This window comes from Homarus americanus, unplaced genomic scaffold (assembly GCF_018991925.1).
Source record: "Homarus americanus isolate GMGI-L3 unplaced genomic scaffold, GMGI_Hamer_2.0 scaffold32929, whole genome shotgun sequence".
In the NCBI taxonomy this organism is placed as follows: Eukaryota; Metazoa; Arthropoda; class Malacostraca; order Decapoda; family Nephropidae; genus Homarus; species Homarus americanus.
The window spans coordinates 13,537,745-13,557,420 of record NW_024737097.1 but is presented as its reverse complement, the minus strand read 5'-3'; the positions used below and the strand labels follow the sequence as shown (position 1 = coordinate 13,557,420).

Sequence of the window (19,676 nt, the reverse complement as noted above, 5' to 3'; positions counted from 1 at the left end):
TGATCATCAAATTATAAGAATTCCAGCAATGTAAATTATTTTCTGACCGGGTAATTTGTATGAATTTTATGAGCTAAAACAAATATCTTCAGTTAATAAAAAAAAAAAATATTCTTCAAGGGGTAACAGATGGTCGGTCGGTCCCTCCCTCCCCCCCACCCCCCACCAACCGTCCCAAGGAGATGTGTGGGAAAACCAGAATACTTAACTTTTTTGTAATAAATAATACCTCAAACTAAAGTTAGGATAATATAATTGACATTGCTGGATTCCTTGTAAGACCAGGAATATTTTGAATATAAATGTCATATATTTTGCACAAAAGATAACATAGTTACCCAGAGATAAAATGTTATCTAAAATTTGTATGTCTAATGCAAAATATATGATGTTTATATTCAAAATGATCACCAAATTATAAGAATTCCAGCAATGTAAATTATATTCTGGCCGGGTAATTTGTATGAATTTTATGAGCTAAAACAGGCAGTCAGGCAGGGTGGCAGGTGGCGCAAATCTAAAAATAGCGTCTCGAGCCGGACACTCACCGCGTATATGTGGAAAAAATCCGTGTTAAGTGAAAGTTCAGCTCTGGCGAGGCACCGCGTATATGATAAAACGCGTTAAGTGAAACCGCGTTAGGCGGGGTAATACTGTATATATATATACATATACACATATATATACATATATATACATATATATACACACATATATATACATATATATATACACATATATATACATATATATATACACATATATATACATATATATATATATACATATATATATATATATATATATATATATATACACTAAAGCCTCTGATTCATATAAATAATAACTAAATCCCGATATGTTTTATAAAAAAAATTAATAACCCCAAAAAAGAAGTGCCTTGTGCAAAGAAGCTGCCTGGCTAATGAGTGGTAATGCACAAAGCCAGTAAACAACAGTTGGAGCTTGGCTGTCCCTTTGTTTTCACGCATCTGAACAGGAACGAGAAAAGTTTCCTCGGTTTTCTTAGAGCATTTTTGCTTCCCTATTCAACATGAGCAAGAGAGCAAGTGATGGTAGTGTTGTTTCAGAAGCTAATAGAAAGTGTATGAGTTTAGCCGAGAAACTAAATGTGTTAAAACGATATGAAAAAGGTGAGAGGTCTGTGGTTATTATATGGAGCAAGCAATGAACATATTTTCTGAAGTGGATCCATTAACAGAACAAATCATTAAAATTTGAATAAACGCATATGACCTCTACATAAAGATGTATAATGAGAAAGGAAAGCAGCTGTGCAAGGTTCTTTCGACAGCTTTTATTATTCGAAGGACTAAACCATCAACTTGAGCTACACCATCAAATTCAGCATCATATGCAGCTTCAGCAGCAACTTCAGGTTCAGCAACAGCTTTATGGAAACCTACAGCTGCAGCCAGAGTTGAACCTACAGCTGCAGCCAGAGTTGAACCTACAGCTGCAGCCAGAGTTGAACCTACAGCTGCAGCCAGAGTTGAACCTGATGACACGGTCATCTGAGTAAAACTCGCACAATATTCATTGGTTTTCCTTAGGTTTTAGACTATACCACCATTGGTGAGTAGAATTTTTGTTTTACATTTGTAAATATTATTTAAAACATATATGAACAGTAAATAGTTTGCAATGTTCATGAATTGTATTGTTTTGGGGTGAAAAGAGGGTAAAAAGCCACTCAAAAGATATGAAAAGATCACACTTGGGAATGCAGCTCATTATTATGGCTCTATTTTAATGGTAATTAATGATTCGCGATACGATGATTCACCTTACACTACAGTATTGGAGGACACCTTACCGTTGTTATTCTAGGCTTTTCTGTGTGTGTGTACACTACTGCCTGGGAAGATATTGGAAGCATAATGTGTTGTCTAATCGTAGACCCTGCTGCCATATGACATCACAAAAATTGTGACCAAGTCCCAGGTTGCTGATCTGACATTCTGCCTCATTTACGCTCAATTGCAGGTTTCAATTGTTTCTCTTACTTGGACAACACAACATACATATTGTATATTCTCACTCTTGAATTTTTTTTTCATTTTTGTATTTATTTATGGTCATTATTATTAAAAATTTTATTATTATTTATATTTGTATTAATTTGCTATAATTTTATTAATTGTTGTAATTATAATAATAATACGTAGTTATTACTTATTATTATATTTTCGCCCCCCAGGCCCTGATATGGGTCAGTTATGTGCCCAGGTGGGCTAATCCCCGTAAAAAAAATACAGTACCCCGTACAGTATAATTTTTTTTTTTTAATAACCATCGTCCAACGTCGACCTGACGTTTGCCTGCCTAAGCCCTTCATTTCACGTCCATACTAATGACTCTCCTGGGCACCTTGGCTGGTTTGCCAGCACGCACACTTACAGGCCATTTCCCCGACATAATGGACTTAAAATTTTTACTAAATAGATACTAGACGGGCGATACAATGGACAAATCTTATTGGGCTACTGTATACATTTTAGGGTAATCACTGATTGGCCTAGAGGATATAAACACCAAACATGGTGGCAGACTTTATTGTTGGTTACTTTTCAGCGTTTGATTTTTCTTGAATGAAACTATTTTATGGTACTGTACTTATTAAATGAATATTTTTTTCTTGTCCATTAACTGAAAATCCATTGGCCCACCCTAGTCACACCAAACTAAGATATGAGCATAGATTAGGTACCAACTTATGAAGGAACAGGTCAAACTGTGGGTATGGTTGCTATCCAAAGTAGTATAAGAGTGTTTAGGAGGGAAGTCAAGCTCAGTGAACTAATGACTGGCTGAGCAGGAGATGAAAGATTTTAGATTTACAATTCTCGTTCAGGTTAATTTGATTGAGTAAAGTTTTTTTATTGCAGGATTTTGTTTAATGTTCTACTGTACAGTAGTATTAAAAAAAATCCTATTAAATATTGAACCTATTGAAGTTCAGATAAGGTGCAAAATATCTATACAGTACTAGCTGATGCTTCTGCCTTTTGCATAAAAGTTGTGGAAAGAAACTTGCAAATTTCTTTGACTTAACCACTGGCCCCCCTTTAAATTTGTTGTGAATACAGAAAGGTTGATGTTTTAAGGATGTCATGCTTAAAGATGCATCCCCTGACCCCCATTGTGTGTGTGTGAACTTTGTATCATTGTGTGTGTGTGAACTTTGTAGTTGAGCAAAAAAAAAATTTTAAAAAGGTTGGTTAGGTAAAAATCATTGCCAAGATGTTTCAGTTCAGGGATCACTGCCTGAAATTTGCATTGAATTTCTAGATTTATTTAAACTTTGGAAGCTTCATCCTTCTTTTAAGTTGTAGAGACCTGCCCAAATGTGAATCTCTTTTGTGAAAAGTATCAAATGTCTCGAAATAATGGTTAATGTTCCACAAAGTTAAATGTTAAGTTTTCTTTAATTTCCAGCATTAAGTATAATATGTCAGGGAAGCCTTCTGGAACAGGTGGCAACAGCACACCAATTAAACAGGGTGAAATGTCCACGGGACCACCAGGGGACACAAAAAAAGAAGGTTGGTCTCGGTAGATTGATAATGTAGATGGATAATATTGATTTGGGTTGTAGATGAGAGTACTGTACAGTAATATACTGTGCAGTATAGTATACAGAATCCATGTAGTGGAGGTAAAGCTCGGATATTGGTAGATGATGTTAAAAATTTGCTTAACAAATTTGGGGTGTTTAGAAGGTATTTACAGTTGAGTAAACTTTAAAGACAGTACCCTGTATTGAACTGTTAAATATTATGATTTGAAATGGATGATGCTAAAAGCAGGTCTACAATTACCTAACACATTTGCTCATATTCCACAATTTTCTTAACTACAGTATCACCTCCATCATTCAGTAAGATGCCTTGTAGTGTAAGCTACATGACATACTTATAACTAAATATTATCTTTCCTGATAAGATTTTAAAATATATTCTTCAGAAATCAGTGGGTGAGGGGGAGTCTTGGCCATGGAGAAGGGAGCAAGGCCAGGTTTTTCCTTTCAATCCACAATCTGTTTGTAGATGAGAGCTGTTGTATATTTGCCAGCTGGGCTTTAGTGTAAATCAGACTTAGTTTTTGTATTTTTGTTGTCAGCTAACTTCATTTGTAAGGCTCAATCTATTTTTCTTGTGTTGTAGCTAATATACAGTATATAAAAAAATTGAATCTTTGTGCTGTATAATTAAACTAAGTTGTTTAAGATTAAGGTAGAGGTAAGACACTATGAATCAGAGGAACAGTGATCATTCTGCAATATTAGAAATGTGCAATTATAAGACTTGTTGACAAGTGAAGTCTATTGGGCATAAATTCTTTCACCATAGATATAGCTGACTACTTTTAGCACCCAACTTTATACATGTACAGTACAGTACTAATCTATTATTATCTGTAGAAGTTGTATAAATTCTTTTGCTCACACAAGACATTATATTAATCTTTGTGGTGATTATGCCCAATATGTTTTGAAATGCTGTACAGTCAACCCTCACATTACGCGGTTCACCGTTAACGCGGTGCCCTGCCGGAACCTAACATGCTCACATTCCGCGGTCGTGAACCCCATTACGCGGAGAGCGGCTGGCAAGCCGCGCCATTTTTGGATCCAAACCTCCCGCCATCCGCCATGTTGTGTAAGAGGCGCGAAAATGGTGCGCACAAGGTCGCCCAGTCATCAAAACATTACCAGTTCTTCACCCGCCACCCACTACAGCCGGCCCAAGTCAGTGATAGTGATAATTATAGTGAGGATATGGACTTATATGAACTTTGGGGGGTTTGACAAAGAGGCCCTGCAAGCCTCTGTGGTGGATAGTGATACAATTGATACAAGTGATACAGGTGAGGGCCAATAATCTGCCCTCTGCCTCGGAACCAACCGCCCATCCCCGTGTGCCCAGCCATCTTTTCTACTAATGTAAGTGTTAAAAAACCTAATATTATTGATATTTCTCTTAATTATTAATTGTGTGTGCATGCCATCATAAAGTTAAGATAATATTTTTACTACAACATAGTTGTGTGTCGTCAAAAAGTGGAGTTTGGGGATCGGCCTGGACTCCATTTCAATTAATCCCATATGTTATGTTGTTCACTTTATGCGTTCCTCACTTTCCGCTGTACCCTCCGGGTTACATTAACCGCGTAATGAGACCCAACTGTACAGTACTGTAATTCACATTGTCAATTGGGCAAATTGAACAAGATATTCAGGGGCCTAACTCAAAATCGTTGCCTCAGTGACTCCCAATCTTCATCCCAGATAAGTTTGTTGGGGTCTTAGGTATTTAAATGATGTAATTTATAAGTCATCAATACTATTATGAGGGGCAAAGAATTGCTAATTAAGTGTATTACAGTATCAATTTATTTGAAATTATATCTTATACATTACAAGAAATTTCTTTTATAAAATCGAACAAGTGATGGTTAGCTCCATTTGTTAATTTGTGCAAGGACAGGCTTTAAGCTGTAGAAGGCCATTACAAAGACTTAGTAGAAGGCTAGTTATTGTGATATACGTACAGTATAGCTGATTGCAGAATAGCATATATTATTTTTTGGAGCGGGTGGGTGATGTAGGCCAATTGTTTATGACTAGATTTTAAATGTTTTGTATTTTTTTTAGTTAACCCTTTGGCTGCATATCTTATTTCACAGTCCATTCACAAAATGCATCAATTCTCCACGAGAAATGCATGTTAATTGAATTTTTTTCTAACAAGACAAAACCATTTAGCTTCTATATCTGTCATTAAGAGTGCCTACAAACAATATTTTATAGTAGAGAATAATTATTTTGACAAAATTGAGAAAATAAATTTTTTGGTGTCATCCATTAATGCTAAAAAAAGTTGGCCTAAACTATTTCAAATGGGGGAATATACTCAGTTTTACTCTTATATTAAAAACAAATCATCAAAATACAGTACTGTACTACTCCATATCATGTTCATATACTGCAAACTGTACTAAATTTTAGGTAAAAAAATATTAAAAGATTTTGTAATTTTGCTTAGATGTCAGGTAAAGCAAACAAAATAGCACAATCAAACATTTTATTTGAACAATGTTATTGACTGCAATGGTATTGATATCCTCAGATATCATGGACTACTTCCTCACACCCATAATGCTGTAAAGCATGTGGGAGTTAAAGGGATGCCAACCCTTTACATCTCTTCATATACTTTGTAATTTTGTATTATTTCCTTTATCTTATGCAGCAGCATAATACATATCACACATTTACTAAGCATATGTTAATATTACCATCAAAGCTTACCTAGGTTATGGTTAAAAGACATTACTATACAAGACAAGGAGAAAAACCGCATTGGTGGCATGGGTGAGGTGCTAACATGATTTGCTTGTAAACACTTATAGTTGACTCAACTGCCACATATTGGCAGCACTTCCCAGGAGTTGCTGGCCATTTTGTAGTGCAGGGAATGTTGGAGAATTGCACGGAACGTTCAAAAAGATTTTTGACAGCAATGAATTGGAGTCACTCCCACAGCCAAGGGGTTAAGGAACATTTTTATCATTTATAAATATGAATTATGGTAGGTTATATTCAGGTTCATATACTGTACAATATTTAAGCTACAAATTTCCTCTGGCACTGTAGGGTCTTCTACCATCACATGTATTTTGACATTTGTTTGTATTATCCTTAATCACAGGTAACATTAACTTTGTTTTATATTTGTTGGCTAAAGAAACTGAAGCTGAATATGTATGCAGTAATAGCGCGTGTAGACGAAAAATGGGTATTACAGTATATTTGTTACTTTCATACAGTAATTATTTTTATCCATCGATAAGAACTGGACAATTGAAGCTGGAGTATTCACAGTCCTCAGAATTGCTTTAGTGACAATGTTTCAGCATTTATAGTAGTTCTAGCATTTGAATGATTTTAGTATGAGGGTTTCATTTTAACATTAAGGGTGTTGCTGGATTTTCATGTTTCCATTTAATTAATTTGCAGTTTATAATTGGTGAATTTAAATTCAGTTGTACAGTCAAGATCTTTTTATTTAAAGTAACGAGAGAGGATTTGGTGGGAGATATATATATTTATATATACTGTATGTAAGGTGATAATGTTTAAAAATCATTTAAAAAAAGAAGGTAGATTGTTTTGATGGCCAGACCTTAAACTGTAGAAACATTGCTTACAGAACTGTACCTCAAAATCTGTGTGGTCATGGTACTGACTTAGCCATTGGCCGGTATGTTTAAAGTGCTGACCTAACCATTGACAGGTTTGTTGATGGTGCTGGTCTAATTATTGACAGGTGTGGTCATGGTGCTGACCTAGCTGTTAACAGGTTGGTCATGGTGCTGACTTAGCTGTTGACTGGTGCAGTCACAGATGTGGGTGGGGCTCAACTTGGTTATTTCTGAGAAAATGCATTTTGCATTGACCTTTGATTTTGACAAATTGTGTGTTACTGAGCTGTTGTAGAGGTTAAGACAGAATTCAGATGAAAATAGTGAATGCTAGCGTGTGTGAACATACATGAACAAAATGGGTCAAGCAATAAGTATTTAGCAAGTTTTTGTTTACTTTACCAAGTGTAACGTAGATTCTGGTTTACCTGTTTAAGAGTGGAGTTGTTAGCAAACATTTTTGTGCAGTGTTTGTACAGTATGGTGGTGTAGTTGTATGTGGATCCATGTGTGTAACAGTACTTTAAATTGATTTTATTAAGGTAATATGCATGCCCATGATTTTTCAAGCTTTGGTTATCCCATGGATGGCAATACCAGTTATTTATTGAATTTCTGTAACATTGTTGTATTTAAAAGCTGGCAGATGGCATGTTTTACTGGCTTCTTTGTTGTCTTATTTTACTGTTCTCTGCACCTCAATGCTGCACCAAGTGCCTGCTCTCTGTGTGTGTGTGTAAATTTTAATGTAGCCTCAGCTTATATTATGTCAATTAAGTGAATACCAGGGGTTTAAATTTAATAATCCAACATTTAAAAACTGGCTGTCCATGTAACCCCATCTCACGAATCCAGAATTTTCCTAGAAGACCTGGAAGAACATGGGAATGATTTACTGTTGCTGCTTTGTCTGTTATTGTGCACCAATCAACTGATACCATCATTTTTGTTTACCAAGTACATTCCATAAAATTCCATGTTTGAGTGTACATTATTAAAATGCATGCTACCTTCCAGGCACGAATAAAAAAAATACTGTAACTAATAATTTAGATTTTATAATTTTAAAAGGTTAAATGATATATTTATAAATATATATCCCATTGTGGTGATCAACAAATTTGCTACATAATGGTGGCTACCATTATACATTATTTACTTTGGTGTCTAATATTTGAGTAAAATCAAATTCAAACAAATACTGTACAGTTGTGTACTCTGCCGCTGCTCAGTTGATGCATGATATACTGTAGTTGTATTTTTATCTGAAGTTTTTTGTATACAACATTGGTGTTTAACACAAATGATTAGTTCAGCTAATAAAGTTGGTTAGATGAGGTTTCCAGGTTTTATTGCCATATACTGTACAATACAGGGTATATGTTTTTGATAAGTGTAGTTCAGCCAGTGTTGTAGGTTGAGGTAAGTTTAATTAACACTTCTTTAGTACAGCATTTACACCTCTCAGAACAGTTGTTCCTTGTTGAATGTGAGTGCTGAACACAATTCTTCCTACATTTAGGAAATTATTTGTACTGTATTTAATCAGCCTTTCATGAAAGTAAGCCCACCGACACGCAAGTTGGAACCAGTGTTCACGTGGCCGCCATTTTAATTTAGTTTGCCCTAAGCCTCACACATCCTGCCACCCATGCATCCAACCCTCTTTGAGCAATAACCTGGCCAGATATTTCATAGATTCATTTCTAGATTTTTAATTTACGGCTATTAGCCAACCCGAGCACAGGTAAAATAACGAAGTATCTGGCGAGTTTGTATCAAGAACAGTGATTTATGAAATATGCTGTACTGTACTGTACTGCTGTATAAAAAATTTCTTACAACAATGTGCTGGAAGGAATATTGGTGTGTACTCGCATAATCTCCAATTCGGCTGTACACTACATTTCTAAGCAGGTCTCCTTGTTGCTTCATGGCAGTTCACATAAGAGGGACTGTAGATGATTTTTAACTGGAAAATTAAAATTATTTAATGTTTCTTACCTCAGCTTTGCACTCGGCAGACTGTAGATCATTTGTACATAGCTAATTCCTTAATTTAAAGTTTATATGATAGCTCTTTAAGGTAACAAATTTATAAGTATTTCGTCAAAGTATTTAATTATTAAATAAAAAGTACTGGGTTAACAAGAGAAACACACATGTTCAATATCAATGTCTAGCTGTAAACTAATATATGCCATTTTATGTCTGGCAGCAGCCATGCTGCAGCTATGTTAACTAAATTGGTATATTTGTTAAGTTTCAAGTGGATTGTAGAAGTTTACTTTCATCTTATTCATTTATCATCACTGTTTAATATCCATTTTCCCACATTTGTGTGGGTTAGCCATGATGACCTAATGGTAGATATCCATGCTGCATGGTCTCCTGATGCCACTCTTGTCAGGTTCTTCTCTTAGGTTATTTCATACAACCTCACTGTCATTCTTTGCATATCCCAAGCTCTCCTCGTGCATTTCTTGACCCGCTTGGTCATCTCCATTCTATCCAAACCAGACTATGTTTGGCCCCATACAAAACCTTACCACTACTTAATATTCAGCTGCTGCCGAACAGGATTTCATGCGTCATATTACGCATCCATCTCTTCATTCTCATTTCAGTTCACTCAAGCCTACATATGTCATCCTTAAGTATTAACTACCCATTTTTAATGCTATAAATCATCACCCTTATCAAGACTGTTTTCTTTCCTCTGTCATTAAAGAGAACAACTCCATAAATTTCTTTCAGCCACTTCTGACTTGCAACTGAGCTGGCTTCAGTACCCCAATTAGCAATGATTGTCAACCAGGTAGCACAACTCATTAACACAATCCAGGGATATATCCCCATTGTTGATATTCTCCAGCCTTCCTAAAGCCACATAAATTACGCCCGGATAATTCGCGGATTTTTATTTCTCGGTCCTCTATTATTCACGGATGACACGCTGGATGTACCCAAGAATGTCTGTGGGTAGTTTTAAAATTGCTGGGATTTTCACGGCTGGGACAGGGAGCCATTCATTCTAGAGACAGCAATTTCCTTTACCTGTATTGTATGTGTGTGTGTGTTTGCCTAAGGGCAAACATATCAAGGGAATATACATTTCTTTGTACACAAGTAAAATGTAAGCAAATGTCATTCGCGGAATTTGGTGATTCACAGCCATTTTGAAAACCTAACCCCCGCGAATTTGAAGGGCCTACTGTATCTGCATATCAGCACACCTATGTCAGCAACATAAGCAGTCTGCCTGTTACTGTACAATACTTGTACATCTAGTGTGCCAACCTTTCACATTCCCTGCACATTGAGTTGCTACCAACACCTTTCTTTCAGACTGCACATGGCCACTTTCCACCACAGGTCCCTTACCCATGCCATTACTTTTGTTTTTGCCATGTTCACTCTCATACCCTTCAACTCCATATCGTCCTTCCAATTCTGAGATTTCTCCACTACCTCATCAACATTATCTGTTATCAGCACTTAAGTTGTTTGCATACAACAACTCTAAAGGCAAGCCAGCCTTAAAATCTGACAGTAGTGCCTTTAGCCCAATGATAAACAGAAAAGGACTCAATACAGACCCTTGGTGGACCCTACTCTCACCTTAGATTTTTAACTTTCCTCACCGTTTATACTCGGCAGTTCTTGAGCCATGAACAGGGTTTCCTATCTTTCAGCATCCCATTGCATATCTACTTTACCTGGCCATAAATATTGCCTCTATAGTCTGTCTGCCTGGCATGAACCCAGAATGCATTTCAATAACCATCTCGTGCATCATGACAAATCGCGTAAAATCATTGGGTAGCACTACTTGCATCATTATTCTTTTACACACCCTTCCCCTCCCCCCTAGATAATTGCTTCAAAGTTTTGTGCATTATAGATGAATGCATGATCTTGTGAGGGAAGCTTGGGTGGAGTTCCGCTGTCCATTAGTTTCCTCCTGCAAGCCATGCTGGTAGGTCGCATTCGCCTATTTCCTCTCCCACCCTCCCCACAGTTATTTATATCAACATTTTAAATCCAGTGTTGGAAAGTTTATAAAATTCTACTTCTATAACTATATAATACCTTGGTAGGTTTGTGAGAAAATATGAGATGATGCTGGGAACAAATAATTTTTCTTTATTCAGAGTGAAGAAATAGTCTTATTCTAGTCTTATTTATTTTTTCTGCTTATGTTAAAGCCAAAACAATGCTGAAACCAGTGGTGTATAGATCATGCAGAAAAAAAATGCCAAGATAAATTGGTTGCAAAAAGATGACCAAACCTCACGTGAGTGGTCCCATACGACTTTTGCCGTGATCATGGAAATTTAAAAACTTAATGAGTGCGCGAGAGGGTTCATGTCCACTCTTCTTTATCAATTTCATTTATCACTTTCCACAACTATCATAACCTGATCTAACAACTGATCAATTCTGGTGACAATGTCCTGCCAAAATCATTTGATGCTTATAACATTTCTGCAACTGTTCCCAATTTACCAGCAGCCTTTCCATTCTTCATATTGTCAATCACATTATTTACCCCCTTTACTCTCAATCCTTGGGTTTGGGCCCTGTATGGGCTGTGCTGCTTGAGGCTGCAGCAATCCCATTCAGACTTCAATCAATGATTATACTGTAGTATTTTTTAAAGCAGCCTAGATTACTTCGTTGTTAACCACATTACCATAATCATTACTCGCACAGATCTTGGCAGCCACACTTAACAAACTATTTTTGTGATCCAGCAACTTGATACATTATTCTTTACGCTGTTGGTGGCAGTTTCTGCTTTTAAAACTCGGCATAAAATGCTTCCTTTATATTTTATTCCCTTAATTTCCACACTCCTCCTTGAAACATACTCTTTCCTTTCCCTGTGTATTTTTAGCAACATGTCACACTTGAGCATTCCTTGCTGCAAGGCACACATTCTTCCCAGCTATCACCCATCAGCTTACTTGCCCTCCCTCTTCTTAAGCAGTTGCTTAAAATCATATTCACATCTTCATAAACCTGCTGTGTTCAACAAAATTTATTGCTGTTTAGGACACCACCCAGTTCTACAATTTTTGATACTACATGTAGCAACTTGTCCTTTTCTTCCACACTTAGTCCAACCTGTGGGGCATACACAGATAAAACAGTTTACAGATTCTTGCCTCTAGTAACATCAAAACCATAAATCTCACATTTACCCTGTTACCATTTAGTATTTTCTCCACCCAATTTTCAGCAGTCAAGATCCCTACTCCAGCTGATCCAGAATCACTTCCCATTTAAAAGATTTAACTAACACTCCTTTCCATCTAGTTTTTTGTGCACAACAGACATCCACCGTTATAGGGCTCCATTTCTTGACTATCTAGCCCTCACATAGTGCCAACATTAAGTCTTCTAGCTCTGAACACAGCTATGTTAGGTTTCTTCCCTATTTCATCAGTTAAATTGCAAAAACTTTTAAGTGTTAGGAAAAGTGACCCTTCTTGTGTATTGTACTGTTGAAGGAATAATTTTGTTGCAGTAAAAAGGTAAGAGGATTGATGATTTTTAGATTTAAAAAAGGATGGGTATATAGCTCTGTGTAGTGAGGATGAAACCATAATTAAGAAAGGGTGTACAGTACTTTATTAAATCTTGGTAAAATTAGGAATACATAAGGTTGAAGGTGAAAGGTATAAATAGAGTGAGAGTGGTGTACTGGATGTGGATGGAACAGTGAGAAATGTCATCTTTGAAGTTTGAACAGGACAGTTTACTGTACTGTATAGTTGAGAACTTGTAAGAATTTTTTCTGTTTGGTAAAAAGAAAGTAATCATTACTGTATATTGTATTAATATCTAGGGAGATATTTTGTAATGTAGATTAAAATTTGAAATGAATATTCCTATTGAATTACATACTCTTAGTTTTAATTAGAATGTATTACTTGGTTTCTGGTATCATTATGCATAATTTAGACTTTTCTAATGTGATGTTTTGTTTTGTTCTGCAGTTGTCTGTTGTATGACTACTAAAGCTGAAAAACCCACGCTCCAGGGGCAGCGCATAAAGACTCGAAAGAGAGATGAGAAAGCGAAATACGACCCTGTGGGGTTTCGTGATGCAATCTTACAGGTATGTGCTTATTGGAGTTATTTCTAACAGGACTTTATAATCGTCCCATTACTTCTTGAGTCACTGGCTGGGTAAAATTTGCTAGCACATCTGGCAGTTGCATGCATATTCAATCATGACAAAGTTGGATAATAATGTACATTTTCCCACCAAAATACAGTTATCTCTAAGCTGAAAGCTTCGATCCCTGAAACCCCCCAATAGCTTTTTTTTTTTCTGGGGGAAAAAAAATCTCCTTACTGGGCATAGGTATAAATTTCTGAGGATGAAATTATGCGCACTTCTGGAAAATGCCTCTATTCTGGGCATGGGAACAAGTAATCGAGAGATTGTATCATGTTTCCAATGGAGGAACTTGTGCTGGCTAAGTGGGTGGGTAGCTCAGAGTGCTCGTGAGCTATGTTTGACCTCTACCGTCATGTGACTACATGGGATACCTATGATTGGCTGATATATCTTGCAGCCTATCCCCTCAAACCCTTGCATCATGATATTTTTAGTTCATTGTCTGCTGCCATTGTACAAGTGATTTCCCTGTTAGCCAGAACAATTGGTGCAGAGCATTTCCGGGAATGAGAGATTTCCGGGTAACGAGACGGCTCTCAAAGCCGGAAAAAATCCCTCCTCCCAGGAATTTTCCGGGTAACGGAAAAATGTTCTCGGAAGTTCCAGAAAATGCGCCTGATTTTCATCTCTCAAACCCGGGGAAAAAAACATCCCCGGAATTTTCCGGATAATGGGAAAATTTTCTCGGGAATTTCCGGAAAATGTGCCTTTCCGAAATCGTTCGCGAGAAAATTTCAATTCCGGCTATCGGAAAGTTCAGGGTTTGGGGATTCATGTTAACGGAGTTATTACTGTACAAGCTTTTCACTTACTGCTGTTTTTGCATACGATCTGTGTTGTGTAGTACTGTGCCAGATTATAATCAGCCAAGAATATTATTAGAGGGGTGTTAAGCTGTAAAAAGTGGTTAGTTGCATATACTGTACAGGGGGCAAATTCGGGGGCGTTAGGTTCTCAAAAATGGCGGCGAATCGCCAAATCCCCGAATAACTTTTGCGGCGGGGGCGGGGGGCATTTTTGCTTGTGCACAAAGAAATGTATATTCCCTTTGTGTTTGCCCTTAGGACAGTTATTTCTTTTACTTGTATATATGTGTACACACACATACACATGCTATAAGAACAGGCTAGTCCCAACCATTATAAAAATTATCAACAATCGTAATCAGCCAGTGTATGTATTCACTCCCAGTCAGTCTGACCTTTTTGCACTGTCACTTTGTTGAAATGCCCTGTGGTATATCCTTCTCCTCACCTTGTTATTATACATCATATTTGTATCACTTGTATTATTTGTCAGTCAAGTGACCCATTCCCCAAATATGTAACTGTATATTTTCAGTCTACTGGCTGCCATGCTCTTTCAATAAACCGTTAATTATAATTGTTATTATTAAAATGCATACAAATGAATAATAATGGGGGCATCGTCTCACAAATACTGAAATAAGAAACACGTCAACAAAATGTAATGTAGAAAAAATGCGAATTTACCCTCAAGTCAACTCCATGCTTTGTTATTAAAGTTGAGTTGGTCGAGTTGCCATATGGTGCCAGCTGGGTTGATACGTAGATCAAACTTACAGAATTTCTTTCGTAACCATCTAGCCAACCCAACATGATGGGTGTTGGTAATTGTGGTGTAATCTGTATACTTTTTCACAATATTTGTTAGATGGTGTGTGCATGTAAATGAGTAAAAATAAATGCAGAAGATTATGTATATACAGTGGTCCCTCGGTTAACGAAATTTCGGTTAAAGGATTACCTTCCATAAAAATCTTCAATTCGGTTAACGAAAAAAAATTCGATTAACGAAATCCTTACGAAAATCACGTTTTGTTTTGAACATCAGCTGTTAAGCCGAGGAGGTACTCAGCCAATTCAGTGATCTCTTCTATGTTTACATTCAAATTAATCACTATCTTATAAGAATCCCAGCAATGCAAATTAAATTCACCCGGTCACTTCCATTAAATTTTATAAGCAAAAAAAACAAAAACTCAGTCTAAAGGACATAAATTAACAACTAAATACTTTACACCACAGGTGCCAACTGTCAAACATGTCACTGTCACCCCTCCCTCCCTACCCCCACCTTCCTGAGAAATGTTTGGGGAAAAGCACTAGGTTTACAGGTTTAAAAATAAATAATACCTCAGACTAAAGTTAGGATAATATAATTTGGATTGCTGAAATCCTTGCAAGACGGGGAGTAATTTCAATATAAACGTCATATATTTTGCACAAAAGAAAAAATTTTTGCTCTCCCTAATAAAATTCTAAAATTAGATCTAAAATTTGTATGTCTAATGCAGATTTTAGCTTGTTTATATTCAAATTAATCACTATCTTATAAGAATTCCAGCAATGTAAATTATATTCTGGCCGGGTAATTTCTATGAATTTTATGAGCTAAAAACAAAAATCTCAAATAAATAAACAAATTATACTTCACCAGACACTATCTGTCACCTCACCTCCCGCTCCCCCCCTCTTCCCACGCTCCTGGCCCCCCCTCCCTCCTTGCGTTCCCAGACAAAAGTTTGGCATTTTCTTTAGGCTTTAAGGTGTTTATTTTATATAATTTCTCAGACTAAAGTTAGGATAATATAATTTGCATTGCTGAAATCCTCGCAAGACGGAATAATTTGAATATAAACATCATATATTTTGCACAAGAGATAAAATTAATCACCTGTATCACATTACAGTAGTGATTTAAGAGTTCTAGTGTATATGTACGATATATACAGTGGGGTATGCTATAACGAACGGATCCTACTATGAATATTCCTATAACGAACGGTTTTACCTATAAAATTGAGAATGCTATAACGAACGAAACTCCTACAACGAACATAATTTAATTTTTTTTTTTTCTAATTTAGTTTTATTATTACAAATATTAATGATATTCTTTATTTCAGGGGTTTAGATGCATATTTATGCACTTTTTTACAATTTTTACAATTTTATATTATATTTTTCAGTGTTAAGTGGTTGTATTTGGGGGCCTGGAACTGATTAATCCTATAACAAACGAATGCTATAACGAACGAGGTTCTGGAACCAATTAGATTCGTTATAGCATACCCCACTGTATAGTGATTTAAGGGAATTTTAGGAGTGTTTCTGACTTAAGGCATTTTTGGCTTTACTTTGTATATACTTTTCTGTGAGCTGGAACCAATTACCCGATATCCCATTGAAACAATGGTTTCGGTAAACGAACGACCTTCTGGAACGAATTGTGTTGTTAACCGAGGGACCACTGTATCTGCCCAAAAATACGAGTTGAAAAAAAAACCCACCTCAAAGCTTGGCCAGTAGCCTGGTGGTTACAATGATGAGCTAACCTAGCTACAATGGCATGATAATCACTGTTAGGCACAATTCTATCAGTAAACACTATTAATAACAGTAAATCCAGTGAAATATGGCAGGGAGTGAGGAGAGTTACAACTGTAGATGACACACTAACTAGCAGTCACTCACTCCCCTTAACCGCCTCCGTTGCCAGACGTAGCCAGGCACACAGTACGTATGGGAGATGGCAGGGGTACGCATGGGAGGAAAACATATTTTGTAGTCAGTGAAAATGTATGGGCTCAGTGACAAACAAATTATATAAACCATTAGTTTTCCTATAATTACATAATAAAAACATCATTACTAGAGTAAATGAATTAATATTCCCACAAGCAAAAAATGGCAACAGTTATAAAGAAATAGATGAACACTCGCCATTCCTTGCTGGCTGTTTGTGTAGAGCCCATTTTTCTCTCCTTTGCCACTGATGAATATCACGATGAAGGCAGGGGAGTTACAAGTTCTCCTACGCTTTGGAAGGGGAGGCAGAGGGAGGTCAGAGCTGGGAGCGGCAGGAATTGGGTCGTCCATGTCGGAATCAGAGTCGGGAGGAGGAGGTGCACGATCAGGAAGCTGAGGCTTTCTTGTTTGGGCGTCTTTCCGCTGCGGGGTTAGGGACCAACGACCAGGTCGGAAGTCGAATTGGTCGTAAGTTGAAAATGTGAAAATAATACATAGAAAAACTAAAATGGGTGTCTCTTTTTCTTCTCAGTACCATGAGAACTCACTTTTATGCTTTCCAGTCATTTTAAAGGGAATTACAAACAAAAATTTTGTCGGTACACAGCGCGATCACTAACATCGGGACTCGAAAATACGTAATTTGAAAAATATTTTATGCGACTTAGGCGTCGTTTGTCCGGGTGGTCGTAAGTCGAGGAGTATACACACACACACACACACACACACACACACACACGGTAAGGCCTCGAATAACGACAGTAATGTGTCCTCCAATATTTCAGTGTAAGGTGAATCATCGTATCGTGAATCATTAATTACCATGAAAATAAAACAATAATAATGAGCTGAGTTCCCTAGTGTGATCTTTTCATATCTTTTGTGTCTTTTTACCCTCTTCTCCCCAAAACAATACAATTAATGAAAATTGCAAACTATATTCTTTAAATAATGTTTCTGAATGCACCTTATACAATATAAATGAATAATAATATGGTCACACAAGAGGAGATGGGACGCCATTGTTTTCGTTAGTGTTTACAGCCGGGAGACCGGGACGATAGTTCTACACGAGAAAATGAACAAAATAAGACCCTGGTTGTAGCTGTAGTAAAGTTAATGTAAAAAAATGAATATACTGTATATGTTTTAAGTAATGTTATTTAATGTTAATAAATGGAACAATAAAAGTAGCTAACCACAGCGTCGTTTATATTTATAAGAATATGTACAAAAGATTCATTTTGTTAATTACTGAATATGTATTTGGTTGAATTAATCTTTTTATATGCAAAATGAACAATGCAATTCATTAATAATACGTAGAATATTAAAACACACAAGAGGATAAGAGACGGCATTGTTGTCAGTGTTTACACCCATTATGGCAGTTATCCACCTGAAACTCAAGAAAATAAGACCCTTGTTGTAGTAAAATTAACGTAAAAAATGTGTATGTTTTAATTAATGTTATTTAATGTACAGTAGAAGTAACCACTGATATTAAAAAGAAAGTGAGACATAGTGGAACGCCAATGTATACGTGCGCACTCAAGGAAACCGTCATTTATCTTAAGAATATGTACAAAAGATTCATTATTGTTCATTACTGAATAAGCATTTGATTGAATTAGTGTTTATATATGTGAAATGAACAATGCAATTCATAAATAATACTTAAGAATATTAAAACACACGAGGAGACTAGACGGCATTGTTTTCGTGAGTGACGATGGTTCTACATAAGAAACTGAAGAAAATAAGACCCTGGTTGTAGCTGTAATGAATTTAATTTAAAAAAAATTGAATACCTGTTTGTATGTTTTATGTAGTGTTATTTAATGTTAATAAATGGAACACTAGAAGTAGCTAACCACTAATGGTAAAGAAATAAAGCGAGACCGATTGGGAACGCCAATGTATGAACAGTAAGTGCGTACATGTGGAAACATATCGTCATTTCTCTACATATGAATATAAAAGCAACACTTAATTACTGTTCATATATGTTTTAAATAATATTTACAAATGTAAACCAAAAATTCTATTCACCAATGGTGGTAAAGTCTAAAACATAGGACAGACAATGACTATTGTGCGAGTTTTTACTCAGATGACGAAGTCATCAGGTTCAACTGGCTGAAGCTGTAGCTTTCCATAAAGCTGTTACTGAACCTAATGTTGAAGCTGCTTGTGATACTGAAGCCTTTTCCTGCATCACGAGTCACCCCATGCAGCATCACGTGTTGTACTCAAAACGTTAGTGTTTGTGTGAAATGGCTCCTAAAAGATTGCATAGTGCCAGCGCTAGTGGAGTGAAATGTAAAAGGCATAAGTCGGTGCTGACCTTGACAAAGAAAGTTTTATTATTAGGTAAGTTAAGAGGGGATGAGTGCTGCTGCTGTGGCTGGTCAGTTGTTGGTATACAGAAGTGCACTAAGTTAGTGTTAAGTTGTTATTCGTGGTTTTGTCAATTCGCGGCGTATATATAATATATGGAAATAAATCACTGTAGGTGTGCTTAATCCATGTATATGCTGGTAACCATGTACCGTAGGAAACAAGAAAACACTTGTTACACTTACCTAAAAATGGCTTATTTGGAGTTGATTTGGGTGAAACAGCACCATTTGTATTATATAAATATTTACCCAAATGTATACAGTACTGTAATACCAAATTATAAGTTATTCAACAATGACTTG

The 19,676-nt window shown here is 36.4% G+C and overlaps 1 protein-coding gene across 1 annotated transcript in view; it reads left to right on the top strand.

Moving 5' to 3' along the window:
- The first annotated feature begins 3,459 nt into the window (after positions 1-3,459).
- LOC121873118 (basic leucine zipper and W2 domain-containing protein 1-like) overlaps positions 3,460-19,676 on the top strand; it is a 64,601-nt gene continuing 48,384 nt past the window's right edge. The window contains exons 1-2 of the mRNA XM_042376431.1: positions 3,460-3,566; positions 13,233-13,354. Coding sequence (XP_042232365.1) covers positions 3,473-3,566; positions 13,233-13,354 — 216 coding nt within the window. The 5' untranslated portion in view covers positions 3,460-3,472. The remainder of the gene's footprint in view (positions 3,567-13,232; positions 13,355-19,676) is intronic.